Here is a 19,240-nt window from a genome sequence, read left to right on the forward strand (position 1 = left end):
TCTGCTAAAGAAGATATAACAATGTCAAAATTATGAGTACTCAAACTCACTCAATTCAGATGAGAAGACATTTGTGGGGGGAAAAGCCTTCCCAAACAGTATTATTTGTATTTTATTAACCTTACAAATATCACCTCAACTTCACCACTCATACCATAAACCTTCTTGACAGTTTCCATTTTATACTAATGTGAAAAAAAATTTTTTTAGCCTCTTAATTTTCCAAGTGTCATGTCAAACCCCTTAGTTCACACATTAATTCCACAATCCCCATTAAAAATACTCTAAAATGGGCTTCCCTGGTGTCGCAGTGGTTGGGAGTCCGCCTGCCGATGAGGGGGACACGGGTTCTTGCCCGGGTCCGGGAAGATCCCACATGCTGCGGAGCGGCTGGGCCCGTGAGCCATGGCCGCTGAGCCTGTGCGTCCGGAGCCCGTGCTCCGCAACGGGAGAGGCCACAACAGTGAGAGGCCCGTGTACCACAAAAACAACAACAACAACAAAAAAACCCAAAATACTCTAAAATAATGACTTTCCCTTAGGAGTCAGAAATCACTATGTAATTATTCAAAACTGAGAAATTAAATTGGTAAAAAAAACAATTCAAAATAATACACTTGTTAACATATATGGTTTTATGTAGTAGGGAGACCACATAATTGTTCACCCTGATTAATCTCCGGCTCTTGAGACAATGAGGTCTGAAAATTAAAATGAGTGATAGGTACTTAAAATACTTAAAGTCTCTGTCCATTTTGAATAGATGTGAGAGTTTTTTTTAAATGACTGAAATTATGATTGTAAATGTTTACTGTGAAACAGTACAAAATTGATGTTGCCAAAAAGAGTAAAAAAAATCTTTAACTGATGTTAAACATCTTAAGTAATTTGGAAAAAATCTTAAGGTTGAATTGTAACTATAAGGGAACAACAACAGAAAATGCGTTCATGCATGTACACGTGGTAAGTAACAAATAGGCAAACCCCAAGTCAGCACAGCACATCAATGACTGATACTTAAATGATATTTTGGTATATAAAGAAAGAAAAAGAAAAGGTAAAATGTTGACTGCCATTGATGAAAAAGCATTTCAACAATTTACACAAAATTTTTTTTAAGATGTCCCAAGAAAACCAAGCCACAATAAGTTAGTGTTTTCCATAATACATGCTGAATTAGTTGATCCCATATCTATGCACTGTTACTGTCTTAATTCCTAAATGTTGTGACAGCATATTTAATAATTGAGGTACATTAGTTTACATCTTTTTATAGGTATCCTAAGAGAGTTAATTTTTCTTTTCCAGTTTTTCATCATCTTCACCTCCTCCAAAGAAAATCAAAGGAAACATTCCTAGAATGCAGCCAATAGTCACCCCAACAGCTTTGCCCTATGGAAACAAAAGAAAAGATTTTTTGACAGTTAATTTACCCCTATAAGAGGAATCCTTGCTTAAGTATCTGATAAAAATTAAAAATTACTATGTACTAAAAAATTCAACTGTGACTGTATTTCTTTTGATCATAGTAACTTAAATATAATAATAATGTACAAAGGATTCTAGAACAAATAATATGTAAAGTTCAAAGCAACAAGGAAAAAAAATTTTTCTTCAAATTGCCACAGAAATAACATTAGAGGGGCTACCCTGGTGGTGCAGTGGTTAAGAATCCACCTGCCAATGCAGGGGACACGGGTTCAAGCTCTGGTCCGAGAAGATCCCACATGCTGCGGAGCAACTAAGCCCATGCGCCAACTACTGAGCCCGCATGCCACAACTACTGAAGCCAGCACACCTAGAGCCCGTGCTCCGCAACAAGAGAAGCCACTGCAATGAGAAGGCCGCGCACTGCAACAAAGAGTAGTCCCCGCTCACCGCAACTAGAGAAAACCCACGCACAGCAATGAAGACCCAATGCAGCCAAAAATAAATAAATAAATTTATTTTAAAAAATAAATTAACATTAAAGAAGTATTCAAGTAGAAAAACACTTTTTAAGAATGTCAGAGATAGGAAGAAAGGAAATATCTCACCAAGTACTCTCCATATATTTGGATTTGCTGCCCTTTGTATATATTCCTTTTCAATATTTATCCCCATGTACACCTAATTATATGTAGGTCTAATCATTATGTAAACATAGCTTTGTTTTCTGCCTTATTCCTTCCCCCCCCACAGTCACCCATGTTATAATAAACTCCTTTCCAAACTGTTTCATAAACTTAATAAAAAAACTTCTAAATTCCACTGAATTGATGGGCCTATAATCTACGTAAAGCTCTTTTTTTTTTTTTTTTTCTCCCGGCCACAACGCGTGGCCTGTGGGACCCTTGTTCCCTGAGCAGAGATTGAACCCGGGCCCCATGCAATGGAAGCACTGAGTCCTAACCACTGTACCACCAGGGAATTCAAGCTCTCCTTACCATTAAAAATCATTGCTACTTTTTCACCATTGCAAATGACAGAACAATAAACACATCTGTGTATAGTTCTTCCTCAATGATTTATTTAAAAATCAAATAATATGAATATTTGTGCATAACCATAGGATACTGCCATGCTATCTATTCTAGACAAAACTGCAAATATCTGTATACCCACTGCAATATATTTATATGTATATGTACACACAATTTTTCTGCGATCTCACCTACATTAAAATTTTTTTTTTAATTTTTATAAATGATTTTTAAATGATGCATTCCTATGATGACTATTAAGGTTATACACTTTTGAATTAAGTTTTATGTCTTCATACAGACATTTACTGAGAATCTACAAAATACCAAACTCTATGCTAGGTACCAGGGAGACAGACAGGGTCCAAGCAGATGCAGTCTGTCTCTCTCCGCTAGGAACTTCCAGTTAGTCATCATGCTTTTCTACTTGTTAGTCAATATACTTGGAATTCTCTCATTCACCTAGCAAATGTCTCATCAATAATTTCAAAATAAGCTTAGATCTAATACTCACCAAGAAATCTCCACACCAAAAGAAATTTCTCTCCACAAAGAGTTAATTCTTTTCCTGGTGCTTCTGCTATATCAGGTGCATAATTCTATTACTGAATATGTCACACTAAATTATAATTTATTTAATATGTCTGGTTCCTTACCTACACAATCCTTAAAAAGAACTATAGTCTATTACTCATTTTATGTCCTTCAGTCTCAGCACATAACTGATACTCCTCAACAATAACTGAATCATATAAAGAATTTTTCAAAAATCAAGTATACCTACAAAAATAGTCAATAAAAAATTACTGCTTTTCTGAAACTGCCAAGGCTTGGACAGTTTCTGTTAAAAATTGCACTCAAATCAATTTTAGTCTCAAATTTCTCAAGGGACTGCATACAGTGTCTTGCTCTGGCTACCCAAATTCACCGTCATAAGCCATATAAAGTACTCACCAAATGTGTACTAACACGTGTTTGCCACATGTCAACTTGCTTTGGTGTGAGATCAGGAATTGATAGGCCTAACCTGGAAGCCAAAGCTTCAACGTAGCCTGCAAGTCTTTAAAAATACAAGAGGACAGAATATAAGTTTTTAAAGAGAAACACAATGTCCTCACATAGGAAAAACTAATTACTACAAAGATAAGATAATTCTATACCTGTAATTGGCACCCTAGAAATGGTATAAACATTCTTTTACAACTTTCATCTTCATTGTGTATAAATATATTTGGTTTAAAATTTTTCAGACTGACATATTTAATATACAGGTAAATTAATTAACTTAATTATTCTCTACCATTACCTTAAAAAGAACAATTCAAGGTATATAAAAATTTTTACAACACTTATAATTTATACATTTATTCCAAATTCAAAGCAAAGCACTTTAACATATAAGTTAATAACTATCATCAGAAAACAAAAATTTCCAAAATTTATCAGATTGATATACTAAGAAAAACAGCCTACGATTTTCAGGGCAATTTCAAGTATTTATCAATTCTAAGTTGCCATTGCTTATTGGATACAATCTTACTTTAAGAACTGTAAGAAAGAAAAAAAATTCCCAATTAAACTATGCATACCATCAATTATAAGATAGATCCCAATGTCAGATATGTTAAGTTCTAAAAATCTGTGCAACTAAGATTGATAAAATGTGGTATTTGTTACCTAATGCTATTTTTAAAAGGCAGAGAAGTAGTTCTTAAATATAAGACTCCCAACAAATCTTTATGTCTAATAAAAAAATAATTGTTAAATGATACAATCTAAAACCAAATGGTCTTAGAGATCTATTAGATCATTTCATTCTATTAAATATAGAAAGCTATCACAGTAGCTATATAATATTATCATTATTAACCTTAATGTTGGAAACTGGGAAATAGAATGTTTAAGGGGTAATATCATTATAGGTTTATGTCAGGAATTCCAGGAATATAAAATTTTTGCTTCAGCCCAAAACAAAGAAACTGTGTTTTTAACATTAGCTTTGGCCCCAAACTCCAGTGCAGAAGTCTAATGTATAGAGTTGGGTCTATATAAAGTACCTAAAGCTGCTTTCCTCCAGATTATAGGGCTAAGTAGACCTCTACTAGACCCAGATCCAAATCTCAAAACTTACCATTCTAATGAACCAAAAAAGGAAGAAACAGAACCAAAGACTGAGCAAGAGAAAATATGTTTATCACAAAAATTAATGCCAACTTAGTCTAATTTATACTTCCCAGGCTTCCCCAAGCTCAGGAAGCAGCCCAGGCCATCTGCCGCTTAGAAGAGAGAATGTAAAAACAGAAAGAGAGAAAGCTGGCCTTTTCCAAGTAGGCATCCTCAGTTTGTTTCATCATTCCTACCACATGGAATAAAAAGAGCAAAAACTAGCCGAGTCCCTGTATGTTTTGGCCATTATTCTCTGAAAATTCCTCTCTCTAGAAAACATGCCCAGACAGTATCCTCACATTTGAGCCATATTTCTTATCTTTGGGTTTAGTGGGAGGAGGGTGGGGGTGAAATAATGATAGAGGTTCTTACTTTTAGTCCTGTCTCACCCTTGGAAATGTTTATAAAATACATATAGACACTTCAGTAAATGAAAATTCAACTTACCTTATGGTAGTTTTAGAAAAAATTTTGCACATATCACAATTGCTTGAGAAGATTATTAAACACAAATGTCAGGGTCCCATCCCCAGAGACACTAATTCTGCATGACTGGGATGTGAGCGAGACATCTATATTTGATGCACACCAGAGATTTAAACATTTAGTGCTATTGATTTAGAAACATTAAAATTAAAAATTTAGTTATAAAACACACATGCAAAAATAAATGTCCCTTTTTAAAATCCTTCTCAATTAAAGGAGAATGGAGAAGAGAAAGAGAGCAAGTACACACATGCCCAAATGAATAAATGAATGAACTTACCCAAGACCAGCTAAATCTGACACAAGGTTTCCCAAAGCAGCAGCTAAAAAAATGAAAAATGGACAAGTGAATTATTACATAGAAGTCAGAAAAATCAATAAAGCACTGGTCTGGAAGAGTTATCACATTTCTAAACTACAATGACAATATCCAAAGTAGTTCATTTGACAGCTCTGAATCTTGAGATCTCCAAAATAGAACACTATATTTCTGAGATTATAGTATTCTACCTCCATCAAGTAGTAGGTTTTTTCTAACGTGGCAGCCAGTTCCATTTTGGTTTCAGTATTAAAACACCTGTACAATATTTTGTAGTTTAACTTTCAGATAATATTTAAGGGAATTTGAATACTTGAAAGTTAAAGAGTAAAGCTATATGTACAGCTATGACATTCAAGAAAATCAAGGAGAGGAAATGTCTCTTTCATTAACTCATCCACTTCATGTGTTCCATAGAATAAAACAACACAGATTCATTCCCAAACGTCACCATCATGAAGAATACAGTGGTATTTGGGGGGAAAGAAGGAGACAGAACCAAATTAGATTTTCAATCTTGTATTTCCTTCCTTGACTTTTCTGCCCAACTTGAAAATAAATAATTTGATAGAGAAAAAGAGTAGGAAGGTTTTAGGGTAACACTGAATTAAGAGAAAAAAAATTTTAATATAGTCAATGTAGTAGATTATTGTTACCCATTAACTAACTTAAAGTACCTAAACTTTCTCAGAAAAATATATGCTACATATACGAAATTAAAAAGTAGAGGAATAGGATTACGTAGATAAACTAAGAGACATCTCAGTGAATAAACTCATTCAAATAAAGTATCCTCTTCTAAACCTAACCTACTAAAATGTTTCATAAATATACAATGGAATAATAACATTACTATTATTAAATACCTGCCATAGTTGAAATTCCCAAAATAATTCCAATAGATAACTCAATATGGGTTCCCTGAAAAATGATTACAAAGAAATTAATCTTAAAAATTAAAACTGAAGTGACTATCAAAGAATAGCAAAACATTAATAAAAAGAGGTAAAATAATCAATATGTTATCACAGCAAAATTATATATATAAAATATGCATAAATATACACATATACTACAGCAATTCACTTAATTATTAAATATTGGGTTGGCCAAAAAGTTCATTTGGGTTTTTCCATAACCTCTTATGGAAAAATCTGAATGAACTTTTTGGTCAACCCAATATATGCAGTCATGCAGAAATAACATCAATATTTTATTTATTAAAATTAGGCTTTCATAAAAATAAAAAATAGCAACACACATAGCAATATAATTCATCATTAATAATCTAGAATTTATATTTTCTTACCACAGAAAGTTGTTTTAATGCTTTTGAACACAAAGACAACCAACTCACCTACATTTTAAATTCTGAATGATACAACTATACTATTGATATTTACCCTATAAAAGATTTAAAAGACAGACAAAACCAGTTTCTAGGGACCCAAAAAATCAGACTTCAAAAATTATCCTTAAAACACTTAGTTCTTTAACCATTAAGTAATGAGACTGTATGATTCATTTATAAACAACAATAGCATTTAATACAATAGACCTACAGCAAAAATGAGGTTCCATGTATTTCCACTGAATTTATTGAGAGTTTAAGATTTTCTATGTCTATCTCATTTCTCTAAAGAAAAGACGGGCTCGTATTTTTCCTTCTACTTTAAAGAGAAGGAACTGAAGTGAAGAAGATTAAACCATTCTAATGGATTATTACATAGAATAAAGAAGAAATCCTACCATCTATTGTGCTAATTCATTTCTAATCCTTACACAATTCTGCCATAAGTGGACTTAACTTTCAAAAGCTCTCTTGAATACTGATGCTTGAAAATTTCTAAAACTTAAAAAAAAATCTCAATAGTACTTACGGAGAAAAAAAAAAGAATGCCCTACAAATCTCAACAATATTTGTGGAGAAAAAAAAAAAAGAATGTCCTATCTGGTAACACAGAAATATTGTATTACTCAATTTTATTTATAAAATTGAAGAGAAGCTAAGTTTAATTTCCTCAATTTTCTTTCCCCTAGGCCTGTTGTTTCCACTCCTTTAAAATATAATTCTTGTAGAGTATGGACCAAACAGCGTGATGTACAAAAGTCTCCCAGGCACTTAAAGTTACAAGGTTGTAAAGATACCCAAAGAAACAGATTTCTGAAGAAGAAAACAGGCATGAAGAAGTAGCTTTATATATGGAACCCAAAAAGTCAGGAGCATTACTACAGAAGAGAAGCACTTGACAGTTATAGTGTATAAAAAAATAAATACAGGATCTTTAACAGCAATGAATCATTAGAAATGACCCCCAAAAAATCTGTTTGCCAATACATGTATTTATAAAGCATTTAAGTGCTTGATCATTTGGTTGAATTTAAGAAACGTGAAGATCCTTCAAACAGCATGAAAAGCCTCACATAAAGTCAAGGTCGGTTTGAAGGCAATGGACTATCCACTCCCTTCCTTTTTCCCACAGTTACATCAAATTTCATGTTAACAGGTGAGGTAGAAATTATAAATAAACCTAATACTAGTTGTCTTAAAGTTATACTTGGTTCATCACCTTAATATGATTAATCTATGCTAGAATTTTAATCAACGCTATCCTAATTAAATTGTAAGAAAAATAATCCCCCCAAAACCCACTAAAATATAAGTTATAAAAAGCAATCCCAATAATATAAAAATATAAGAAAAAACTATGAAATCAAAAGCTTAGTATGAACAGCAGCCAAGAATAAAGGTCAAACCTACTATGAGAAGTTGTATAGGAATTTGTTTACATGACTATAACTAGGTAGCAGTTAAGAGAGTATACCTAACAGGAAAAACATAAAATGGCATGATAGAAAAGAAGAATAAAATATCTTCTTGATTTACTATCTTCAGTCATAGCTATCCTACAATGTTTGGAGGCAATCAGTGTTTTTTTTTTTTTTTTTTTAAAAAAAAGGTGAAAAACATCCTTAAGATAATAATGTTCACTTATTTCCCTTTTCATAGATCCTACAGTTATATTATTTATGGTCTATTAAAAAGCCTCTTTGGAAAATTTAACTGTTCTTGAATTATTTTGCAATTATCACAGGATAATATTTTTGCCATACCTATTACTCTTAATCAGGTTTAAGCCAGTAGTTTAATTATTTATTTCAGTACTATATAAATAAAAAACGGGTGATACGTTCCTGAAACTGGATTTTAATGTAAACCAGAAAAACAAATATTACTGAATTAGAGTCAACCATCTCAGGCCTGGAAAAATAGTCCACTCTCAGTTACACTAATAATGAGACACAGGCCTGAGTAATACAAAATAGGAACATTACAGTAATTTGACTTTAGAATGTGGTCATTCTATTTGTTTTGTCTTGTTGGTATCTGTATTTAAACACAGATATCTGTTACTTTAGATATTTATTTCAAAGAAATATAAGACCATACTGTGAAGGTCTTATTCAAGATCTAAGAAACTACCCAGTTTCCCTATTCTGATATCTCTTCAAAATCTCCCTGCACCCCTCTTTATGCAAAATATATCATCTCAACACTTCCCTGTAGCAAGTCAGTCTTTCATCATTTGAATATCTAAGGTCTGCCCAACTGAGATGAAAAAAAAAATGATTATTAAGATGGTAGAATGAGAGGTACCAGCTGTCAATAAAGAGAATCTAAAATATTGAGTGTAAAACTGAAACAGAGAAGCTTTAATTCAGATAATCTATTCAAGAACACATCAGACCTTAAACTATAGCTTCTAAATTCATCATAGTCGGGTTTTCATTACAATTAGATTTTATTTACATTAACTATTTAAATAATCTAACCAACTCAAGGTTTCAGTAATTTCAGAAAAGGTAGTGTGGTATGGTTGAACAAGTTTCTCATATTCACAGATATATAAAATAGCCAACTTGATTCTTATATACATAATAGGAAAATGTCATAATCAGTCAAAAAAACTAGCATTTTGAAATTATATTTTAGAGTCTCTAACCAGACTACTTTGCTAAAGAATTATGTATCCAATGGGTGCTTATCACCTTCAAATTATGTGCATGCTACAGTATCTTCTGTGACTGCTTAAGGAGCAAGATACCTTCCTGAGGGGTGAACCCTGTGTTTCCTCAACCAGGTGAATGTCTAGACTTTCTGGGTATCTGATCCCACCTTATCAATCTGGACATAAGGTGAGACTACATACCAAAGAAAACCATTCTTGAATGAACCAATTTTAGATATTCTTTAAGCAAATTTTATAATCCATACAATGTAAATTATACTTTTATCCCTATTTTGAAACCAAATATTCTATTTATATCCATCTATAGTACATGTGACCTCCAAAACACCGAAACAAAAAACAAAAACAAACAACAACAACAAAAAAACCCCTGGCATCTCTCAAATATATTTCCCTCACATTCAATAATCCTAAAATCATTCCATTTCTTTTTTGAGCGGTCTCCTACAAAACACCTAGAATTTACAGAACTTTTTAAAAGTTTGAGTCCCTGAAGAGAAGTGGATAGAGCACTGGGCAGTTTCAGAAGACCTGCATTTTCATCATGACTTTATAATCTGGATCCAATATTGGTATCTAGTGACAAAAAGTGTCACAGAAGAGTAAGAAAGATAAATCAGCCATCCCTGAGACTAAACAATACTTGTAAGAAACAACCTTAAATTAAAATGACTTCAGCAAAGGAGAACTTTTTAACACTATGATGGAACAAAGACTGAAGGGTTTATTATTCACAGTATTCTGAATTGAAACTTAAATCATCTTTGGGTTAAATGGATAGACTGTATATCCAAACACCCTTTAAAACATTTTTGTATGGGAAAACTGGACAAGGAACTAATTAATAACATACACATGATGAGAACTGCTGATACAATTAAAGAACATTAGAAAATTTTACATACTTTATTCTTTAGTAAGAATGTTGAAACTAGAACAGAATAATACAGACCCAATAAATATTTGTTTATTATTGTCAATGCTTTACCAAAAGTCTTGATGATTAATAGATATGATGCCTTAAAAATTGAGCTACAGTCTAATTAACCTGAAATATAGTTAAAAATAGCCTTGTTCATTATGATATTAATTAAAACTTTATAGCTACAATATGTAAATTATTAGGAAAATTTAGACCACATTAATTTCTTTATTAACTCAAAATAGAAGGGTTGAAAGAACTTACTGCAACAATCATAATTGCATTATCCAAAAAGCCAAACCCTATGAAAGGTATCGCATTGTGGATGAATACTGAAAAACATCAAAAACAGAAAAATATGTTTTAAGATTTCTATAATTTTAAAATGACAAAAACAGACTATATGATTAAACTCTCATAAATAGATTTAAGTTTTGGAATTTGCTTTCCATTCCCCATAGACAAAAGATTCTGCTTCTCCTCTGTTTATATACTTGGTGGAAGATATACTGGGGAAAAAACAAAATAAAAAACACATAACATGTAAAATTAATTGTGTTAGGCTTTTGTATTTCCTTATTGGCAACGCACACACGTACAAATTACATACAGTTAATGACAGAACAAATAAATACACAAGTACCATGTTTTACCTGTTAAATTACTATTGACATCAATCTTTTTCTCTCTTAGACCTAACTACTGATACCATAAAATTGATCTCCATATTAGAAATAATAAAAAGTGTTCTGAATCAAATATCAGGGAAGCTATCTGCACTTATACTCATTAAACAATTTTTTAAACAAATGTTAGGAAAATGTGATGATCTCATCTGTCTTAGACATCTGTGTTCAAAGTCCTCTTTCCCCCCTCAACACATCAGTATCCCTGATAACTTTCACCAACTAAAACAAACAATATTTGATTTAAATGAAAATGTAACTTGATCTCTTCCTACCAAAGGCACATCTCACCCTATTTATCTAGTACATAATCTGAATGACCTGAGAAAACAGAAGTGTAACTAGGAAGAACTAATACCTATTTAAAAAATATATTTAGCTTCATTTTTTTTCCTATTTACATCTTCAGCACATTGCAGAATGCCTAGTGCACAGTAGATGCTCAATAAACATTAGTTAAATAAGTTGAGGACAACTAATTTGGAAAGGAAGAGAATTCCAGATTAAGAGAATTGAAGGAAGACTGTGAAACAGATTAAAAGCTGGGGATAGTTAAGACTTTATTCTAGTTATTCTATAAATTTGCCAAGGTATAGTCAACATCCATTCAACTGAGGACTTTTTAAAAATAAACATTAAGGCTCTGAGTTTTATACCACATCCAAAAAATAGTCCCTTAAACCAATTCGTTATATATGTGTTCAGTGCCTTTAGATCTTTTTCCTTTTCATGCAGCTAAGTCCACAAAAAGTATAATTAAAATATAATCCAGAAGTTATGAAAATTTGATACCACTTTACACCAATCAGGGAAGGCTAATAAGCAGTAAAACAAGAAACATTTCTACCCACAAGCACTGTCGAAGACTAAGATCAAGGGGGAAAATAGTATATATCCTAGGTCATTTCAGAGTTCTTCTCGTTATCATATAAGAATGTCCCAGGTAAAAAGCAGCATCTTTTAAATTATAAAGCATATTGTTTTGTTTTTTTTAAGCATATTGTTTTAAAAGCTATGAAAGATGATAAAAATCAAATGGCAAATTAATGAAATGGGATTTTTTAATTAAAGAGTCTAGACTTAGTTCTTTGACTTTTTGCCTAGATCTAGCTGCTTAATGACCAGACATTCAAAATTTTATAATAATCAGCTTCTAAAACACATACAGAATTTCAAAAACATATTACAAATTTGACATGTCAAAAGAATATAATGAAATTTTTAAAATTCACCATATGAAACATTTACAGTGAAAAGAGAGCTACTTAAATGTATATCTGGAGAGAAGACTCTCCAGACATCTCAATCATCTTTGAAATGTAAATATGGCAAAGTAGCTATGAAACCTTTGGGATTACTAAACATTTTAGGGTTAATTTGATGGCATCTCTAAAACTGGCTAGTTATAAATATCTTAAAATTAGGTGTCAAGGTTATTAAACTAAGTTTAAGATTAGACTAATTGCTATCTTAGTAAAAACCTGGTCATAAAACCAAGGCATGTTGCTACACTGCTATAATAATTACCTGGAACTATAAAATATATTATGCTTTGATGTTTAGACCTAAGTAAATGTGTCCTGTAAATAAAAATTTATTTTCATTCCAAAGGAAAATTATAAGTTTCAGAAAGTCAAATAAACATGTACTGGACACTCCACAGGGCACTTGAGATACAAAGATACTTGGTTACCAGCCCTCAAGAAGTTTGGGTATGATAACACAGCCATATAAGCAGGTAATTTCAATATGACCCCCAAAATGGTAATAGCATTATACAGTGCTATGGATATTGATTGTATGAATCCAAGCTAGAAGAATAAAAAAAGATTACCTGGGAAAGAAACGTCTTAAAGAATTCTTAAACTGTTTTGATATCTCGGAAAAGTTACTTATTTCTAATACAAATTATATTCTACCTCTGAGAGTAAAAAGAACTATTAAAAAGAACTGGCTACTACATTTTAATTATATAAGTTTGCTCTCCAGCATGTAATGATATCCTACCAATTTCTTCAGTTTCCTTTGGGAAATATTATTCTCTAACTCAGTAGTTGTTAGCAAATCACATCTAATATTTAGCTTTAACTTACAACCTATTCAAATTCACCGCACCGCTAAATAATTCTCTTCTTCCATTGTCTTTATAGTAAGATCCCAAACTATTTTACATTACTTTGGTGTTAGCCCTTGAATACTTATTCCAATCGTAATAAAGAAAGCACACCAGCAGCATTGTAAAGCTCTTCTTCCTCGTGGTTTAAAATGAACTTTACTTTCCTCCTTATTACAAAGAACAAATCAGAGTATTTTCTCCACCAAAGAAAATAGCCTAGAAATTCTAGTTCTGAAATTACCCAACTTAAATCCAAACTAAACATACCCTTCTTCTTGGGAATTAAGAAAACCTCTACTATAATTCTATCTCTAGATGGTAACAATATTTAAACAATAATAGATACGGTTAACAATCTTAGAAATTCCATAATACTGTAATATGTCTTAAACCAAGTTTACAAACTTTTTGCTTCAGCATAATAAATAGGATAATCCACTCTATCTGGAATGATTTCTGTACTATTAATGAGTAACACAGTTATTTCAAGTCCAAAAGACAGATGCACAAATATTTAACAATTATAGAACCATTACCATATCTCAGTTGTCCTGGGGTGGGTGGTAGAGCTTCCAATTTTTCTGAAGGGGAAAGAAAGGGTGTGGTCAAGAATTAGTTACTATAGCATGATTTCTTTTTTATTACAATGAAGAAAATACCAGCAGAATTACAAAGTGAGAGAATAGCAGAGTTTTTCATAAATTATCTTTAGGTTAATGGACCAAAGTTATCCATACAGGAAATATTACTTGGTATAGATTAAATTACAAAGCTAGAAAACAAAACTGAGCTTTAGTTACAGGCCTACCATGGACCCTATAGCCCTGAGTAAATCATTTGCTTTTTGGTTTTTTGTAAGTCCTTGTGTCTATATAATGAGGCTGTTCACGCAAACTACAGTGGAAAAAAAAATAACTTCAGAAATATAGCTACCCTTCTTTAAAATGGCAACCCTAAATGACTTAAGAAATATATACCCAAACACACACTGATAATACTCAAGTAGACCTAGATGTCCTTTAAAAATAGGAAAATAATATTTTAAAGCAATGTATTACACCAGTAACTTCACCAGATTGTGTTATGTTCCTTAATTAATATCCCTAGATAATATACTGAATATTTTGAGTTTTGAAACCTATACTACTGGATAATTAGAATATTCTACACAATAAAATGACCCAAAAGAGTAGAGAGAGTATCATTCAACAAATAGCAATATTACTTATAATATATGTCATAATAAACACAGAAAGTTTTCCCAAGTATATACATCAAAGTAAGTAACTTCAAGCGCCATCATTAAACCTAAAAATTAACAATTGTTACAAAGAATCTACCGACCTAATCTCATAACAATAAACAACTCACCATTTATAAGTAAGAGTAAGCTATGGTAAAATGGCAGAGAATTCCGCCTTCTTTATCCTCACTCAATCCAACAGAAGTAACTGATAACCTACACAGAAGAACCCAAACCATGGATCGCTCTGCTCTAAAGATTTAGTACAAACAACTGAAGGGAGCAAGGAAATTCATTACAAACTGGATATATATTTTCTAAAATATTTATTTATAATCTATGACAACATAAGAACTGAAGAATTTAGTTTTTAAAAAGGAAAAAGCAAATAAATCTCCATTAATAAGCTATATAAAAAGGAGTATGATTCATATTTGTAAATGTTATTTTACTAAAAAAGCATATAGTATCATAAAGGCTTTACAATAAGAAATACGCTAAAACCTAGAGTTTAGGCAATTACTGAATTATTCAGAAAGTTCTAAGAATGCAAGTTTAAGTTTTGTTTTTCCTCTTTTAGAACGGTTAAGAAATGAAGATATCCTAAAACTTTGTAGAATTTTACATCTGCTTAGAATATACTTTCCATTCTTTGACTAGCACTGTTACTTCAAAACCTACTTTGAAAGCATGCAAATAGTTTTCCAAATTTTTAACAAGAAATATAAGATACCACTGTACTTCCACAGTTTTCTCTGGTGAAGCAAACATGCAAAAGTGGTTACATACCAGAACTATTTCCTAGTTGCATTACTCTCATCATCACTCAGTTCTGACACTGTGAGGAGAAGTCCTTGTCAGTTGACTGGAACATCCTGAAATACCTAAAAATTCAACAAGCAGGACCTTCCCAATATAATGAGAATATACAGAGTCCTTGCTTTTACTTCTTCAAATTCCTTACATATTGAGCAAAATATTTAAAATATTTTACAACTCCTAAGACAAAAGGATAAGGGCTAGGCAAATGTATAACGTGTAGCGGTAAAGAGGAAAAAAAAAATCAAATAATGTAACCAATATTCCTAATCTGTCTTTCCAAGTACACATAAGGATTAAAAAATTAAAGGTAATGAAAAATAATTTTTTTTAAAGATAGAGAAAAAGAAAGAAATATAAAGTAAAGGAGACAGAGCAGGGAAGAAAACCACTGGCACAGAGATTAAAGTAAAATCAAAGCACAGATTTTTGCCTCCTACATCATAGAGAACCCAAGGAGTAATAAGAGTAAATATGAAAGGAACATTTCCTAGAAAGTGAAAGTTTTATTAGAAAGTATCTATAAAAAATTGTGAATCATAAATTGATCAGTTTGAGGATTCTGACACTATAAATTATCTTCTTTACCACATTAACTGAAAGAAAATAAAATACATATCAGAAGTTAAAGGGCTTCCCTGGTGGCGAAGTAGTTAAGAATCCGCCAGCCAATGCAGGAGACACGGGTTCGAGCCCTGGTCCGGGAAGATCCCACACGCCGTGGAGCAACAAGCCCGTGTGCCACAACTACTGAGCCTGTGCTCTAGAGCCCGCGAGCCACAACTACTGAGCCCGCGTGCCACAACTACTGAAGCCCACGAGCCTAGAGCCCGTGCTCTGCAACGAGAGAAGCCACACAATGAGAAGCCCGCGCACAGCAACGAAGAATAGCTCCCTCTCACTCCAACTAGAGACGGCTCGCAAGCAGCAACAAAGACCCAATGCAGCCAAAAATAAAACCAATAAAATAAATAAATTTTAAAAATAATTTAAAAAAAAAGAAGTTAAAAACATTAGATGTATAACACACAGCAAAACTCAATCTTGGAAAGAGCCCAAGGTTTCAGCAATCTATACAAGTTTTAAAATGTCATGGCTGCCAATTTAACCTCCCTGAAAACAGTCATAATAAACCCCAAAGTTTTATTTCCCTACATATATATCTTAACCATAAAATTTTTCTTCTGACATATGGTAAACTATGTACACTTACATGGAAATGTATTCTAATCTACTGTTTTATTAAGCAGAATTTGGAGTTAGAAAAACCAGTTCTTTCAGTTACTCTATGTGTGTATGTACGTGTTACATGCATCATAATTTCTCTCTTCTTTTCTAAATATTTTAAAATAAGATGACTATTAAGAGTGTACATCACCACACCATATTCTCTAACCATTTTTAGCTTAAGAAATCCTGGTTCTACTTCCAATACTGACTGAATAATCTTCTATCAGACCAAGCCTCCTGCACAGAAAAACTATAACTATAAATAAATATTTGAAAGCACTGGAAAATGACCAAAAGTAGGTTGATTCTGGAGAGGAATCAACACTTAGAAGAAAGAATGGAACTAAATGAGCTACCCATTTAACACAGCTTCTGGCCTAATCCACAACATGTAGACCAACTAAAACTCTTAATAAAAAAACTTCAGTCTTTCTGGCCTAAAGAAGTAGTGGGCAGATAAAAAGAAATGAAATTGAGTTATTTGTAGTGAGGTGGATGGACCTAGAGATTGTTACAAAGAGTGAAGTAAGTCAGAGAAAAATAAGTATCGTATGCTAACACATACATATGGAATCTCAAAAAAAAAAAAAAAGGTTCTGAAGAACCTAGGGGCAGGAAAGGAATAAAGACACAAACGTAGAGAATGAACTTGAGGACACGGGTAGGGGGACAGGTAAGCTGGGACGAAGTGAGAGAGTGGCATGGACTTATATATACTACCAAATGTAAAATAGATAGCTAGAGGGAAGCAGCCGCATAGCACAGGGAGATCAGCTCGGTGCTCTGTGACCACCTAGAGGGGTGGGATAGGGAGAGTGGGAGGGAGGGAGACGCAAGAGGGAGGAGATATGGGGATATATGTGTATGTATGGCTAATTCACTTTGTTATAAAGCAGAAACTAACACACCATTGTAAAGCAATTGTACTCCAATAAAGATGTTAAAAAAAAAAAAAAAGAAGTAGTGGGCAGGGTGCAAGGTAACCAAAGCCGCTGGAAACTGAGAGGGGAATCCTGGAAAGAATAAAGTCAGAAAGGAGGAGCCCTAAGTTCTGTATACACATTTGGTTCAAATATATAGCTGACCTGTAAACCACGCTTGTGCAGGGAAAACTCCAAAAATCTCAGTTAAAGGTAAAATAACTGAAGATTTGAGCTGCAGCCCAAGAGACAGAGTTTGCAATTTGAACCTAACAATTAACTGCATGCTAAAACAAATAAACAAAATTCAATATTTTTCAGAAGAATGAAACACAATCCAGAGTCTCTGCAACATAATAATAGCAATGACTAGGATACAATCCAAAATTACTTCACAAACAAACAGGAAAACCTGACCCATTTCCAGGATAAAAAACAATAGACAGAGACCAATTCAAAAGTGACTCAAATATGCATATATATGTACAACTGTATCACATTGCTGTACACCAGAAACTAACACAACATTGTAAATCAACTATACTTCAATTTTTTTTTTAAAGTGACTCAAATGTTAGAAATAGCAGACAAGGAATTTAAAGTAGTAATTAAAATTATATTCGAAGATGTAAAAATAAAAATGCTCAAATAGAAATGATAAAAAACAAACTGAAGTTCCATAACTGAAATATTCAATATCTGAAATTTTAAAATTAACTGGATAGGCTTAAAAACATAATGAAAGTGACAGAAGAAGCAATTAATGAACATAATGATAGATCAGTAAAATTACCCAATCTGAAAAAGAGAATAAAAGGACTGAAAAACAGTAAACCAGAGTCTCAGGGACCTGTGGCTAAATATCAAAAGGTCAATATATGCATAACTGGAGTTCCAGAAGGTGAGGAGAAAGAAAAGGACCCAAAAATCTTTTAAAATAAATAATGGCTAAAACTTTCTCAAAGTTGGGGGAAGACAAAAATTTCAAAAGATTCAGGAAGTTCAGTGAACCCTTAGTAGGATAAATATAAAGAAAACCAATGACAAAGAAAAAAATATATTGAAAGCAGTCAGGAAAAAAAATGACACATTAAGTAAAGGAAAACAATGATTTGAATATATGGAAAGAAAAAGAAAGTCCAGTATTGCATATCCAGAAAAATATCCTTATCCTTCACGAATGAAGGCAAACTGTACCTCAGTTAAACTAAAACTATGAAAAAATGTGTTGCCAGCCAATCTGCAAAACAGGAAATGCAGAAGAAACTTCTTCAGACGGAAGGAAATACCAGTTGGAAAGTAAAATCTTCAGGGAAGAATGAAGAGCATCAGAAATGGTAAATACTGAATAAATACAAAAAACTACTTTTTTCCTTTTTCCTAGTAATTTAAGTAAACCTGATTGTCCAAAGCAAAAATTACAACACTGCCTTGTGGAGTTTATAACATATGTAGATGTAATACATATGACATCAAAACATAAAGGATGAAGGAGGGTACAAATGGACCAATTTGGAAATATGGTTGCAATATTTCTACAATGTATATGAAGTGGTACAAGGCTCTAAGTGGTATTAGCTCTAAGCAGTCTGAAAACAGTTACGAATGCATATTTGCAATTCCTAGAGCAACCATACATATAGACAAAATACATTAAGGACATAGTTAGAAAGCTAAATAAATAATGTGAAGGGAATTCCAAAAAATATTAAGTCAAAAGAATGCAGGAAATGAGAACAGAAGGACAAAAAACAGAGGGACAAGCAGAAACCAAATAGTAAAATAGTAAACCTACATCCAACTATATCGGTAATTACTTTCAATGTTAATGGACGAAACA

At 32.4% G+C, this 19,240-nt stretch overlaps 1 protein-coding gene across 1 annotated transcript in view; it reads right to left on the reverse strand.

Annotated features, from left to right (window-relative positions):
- Positions 1–614: 614 nt before the first annotated feature.
- Positions 615–19,240, reverse strand: part of TMEM65 (transmembrane protein 65) — a 44,507-nt gene continuing 25,881 nt past the window's right edge. The window contains exons 2-7 of the mRNA XM_027132417.1: positions 13,725–13,769; positions 10,651–10,718; positions 6,300–6,354; positions 5,395–5,437; positions 3,417–3,522; positions 615–1,392 (exon numbers count right to left, since the gene is read on the reverse strand). Coding sequence (XP_026988218.1) covers positions 1,291–1,392; positions 3,417–3,522; positions 5,395–5,437; positions 6,300–6,354; positions 10,651–10,718; positions 13,725–13,769 — 419 coding nt within the window. The 3' untranslated portion in view covers positions 615–1,290. The remainder of the gene's footprint in view (positions 1,393–3,416; positions 3,523–5,394; positions 5,438–6,299; positions 6,355–10,650; positions 10,719–13,724; positions 13,770–19,240) is intronic.

This window comes from Aethalodelphis obliquidens, unplaced genomic scaffold (genome assembly GCF_003676395.1).
Source record: "Aethalodelphis obliquidens isolate GAN/ISIS:26980383/991018 unplaced genomic scaffold, ASM367639v1 scaffold41, whole genome shotgun sequence".
Taxonomy (NCBI): domain Eukaryota; kingdom Metazoa; phylum Chordata; class Mammalia; order Artiodactyla; family Delphinidae; genus Aethalodelphis; species Aethalodelphis obliquidens.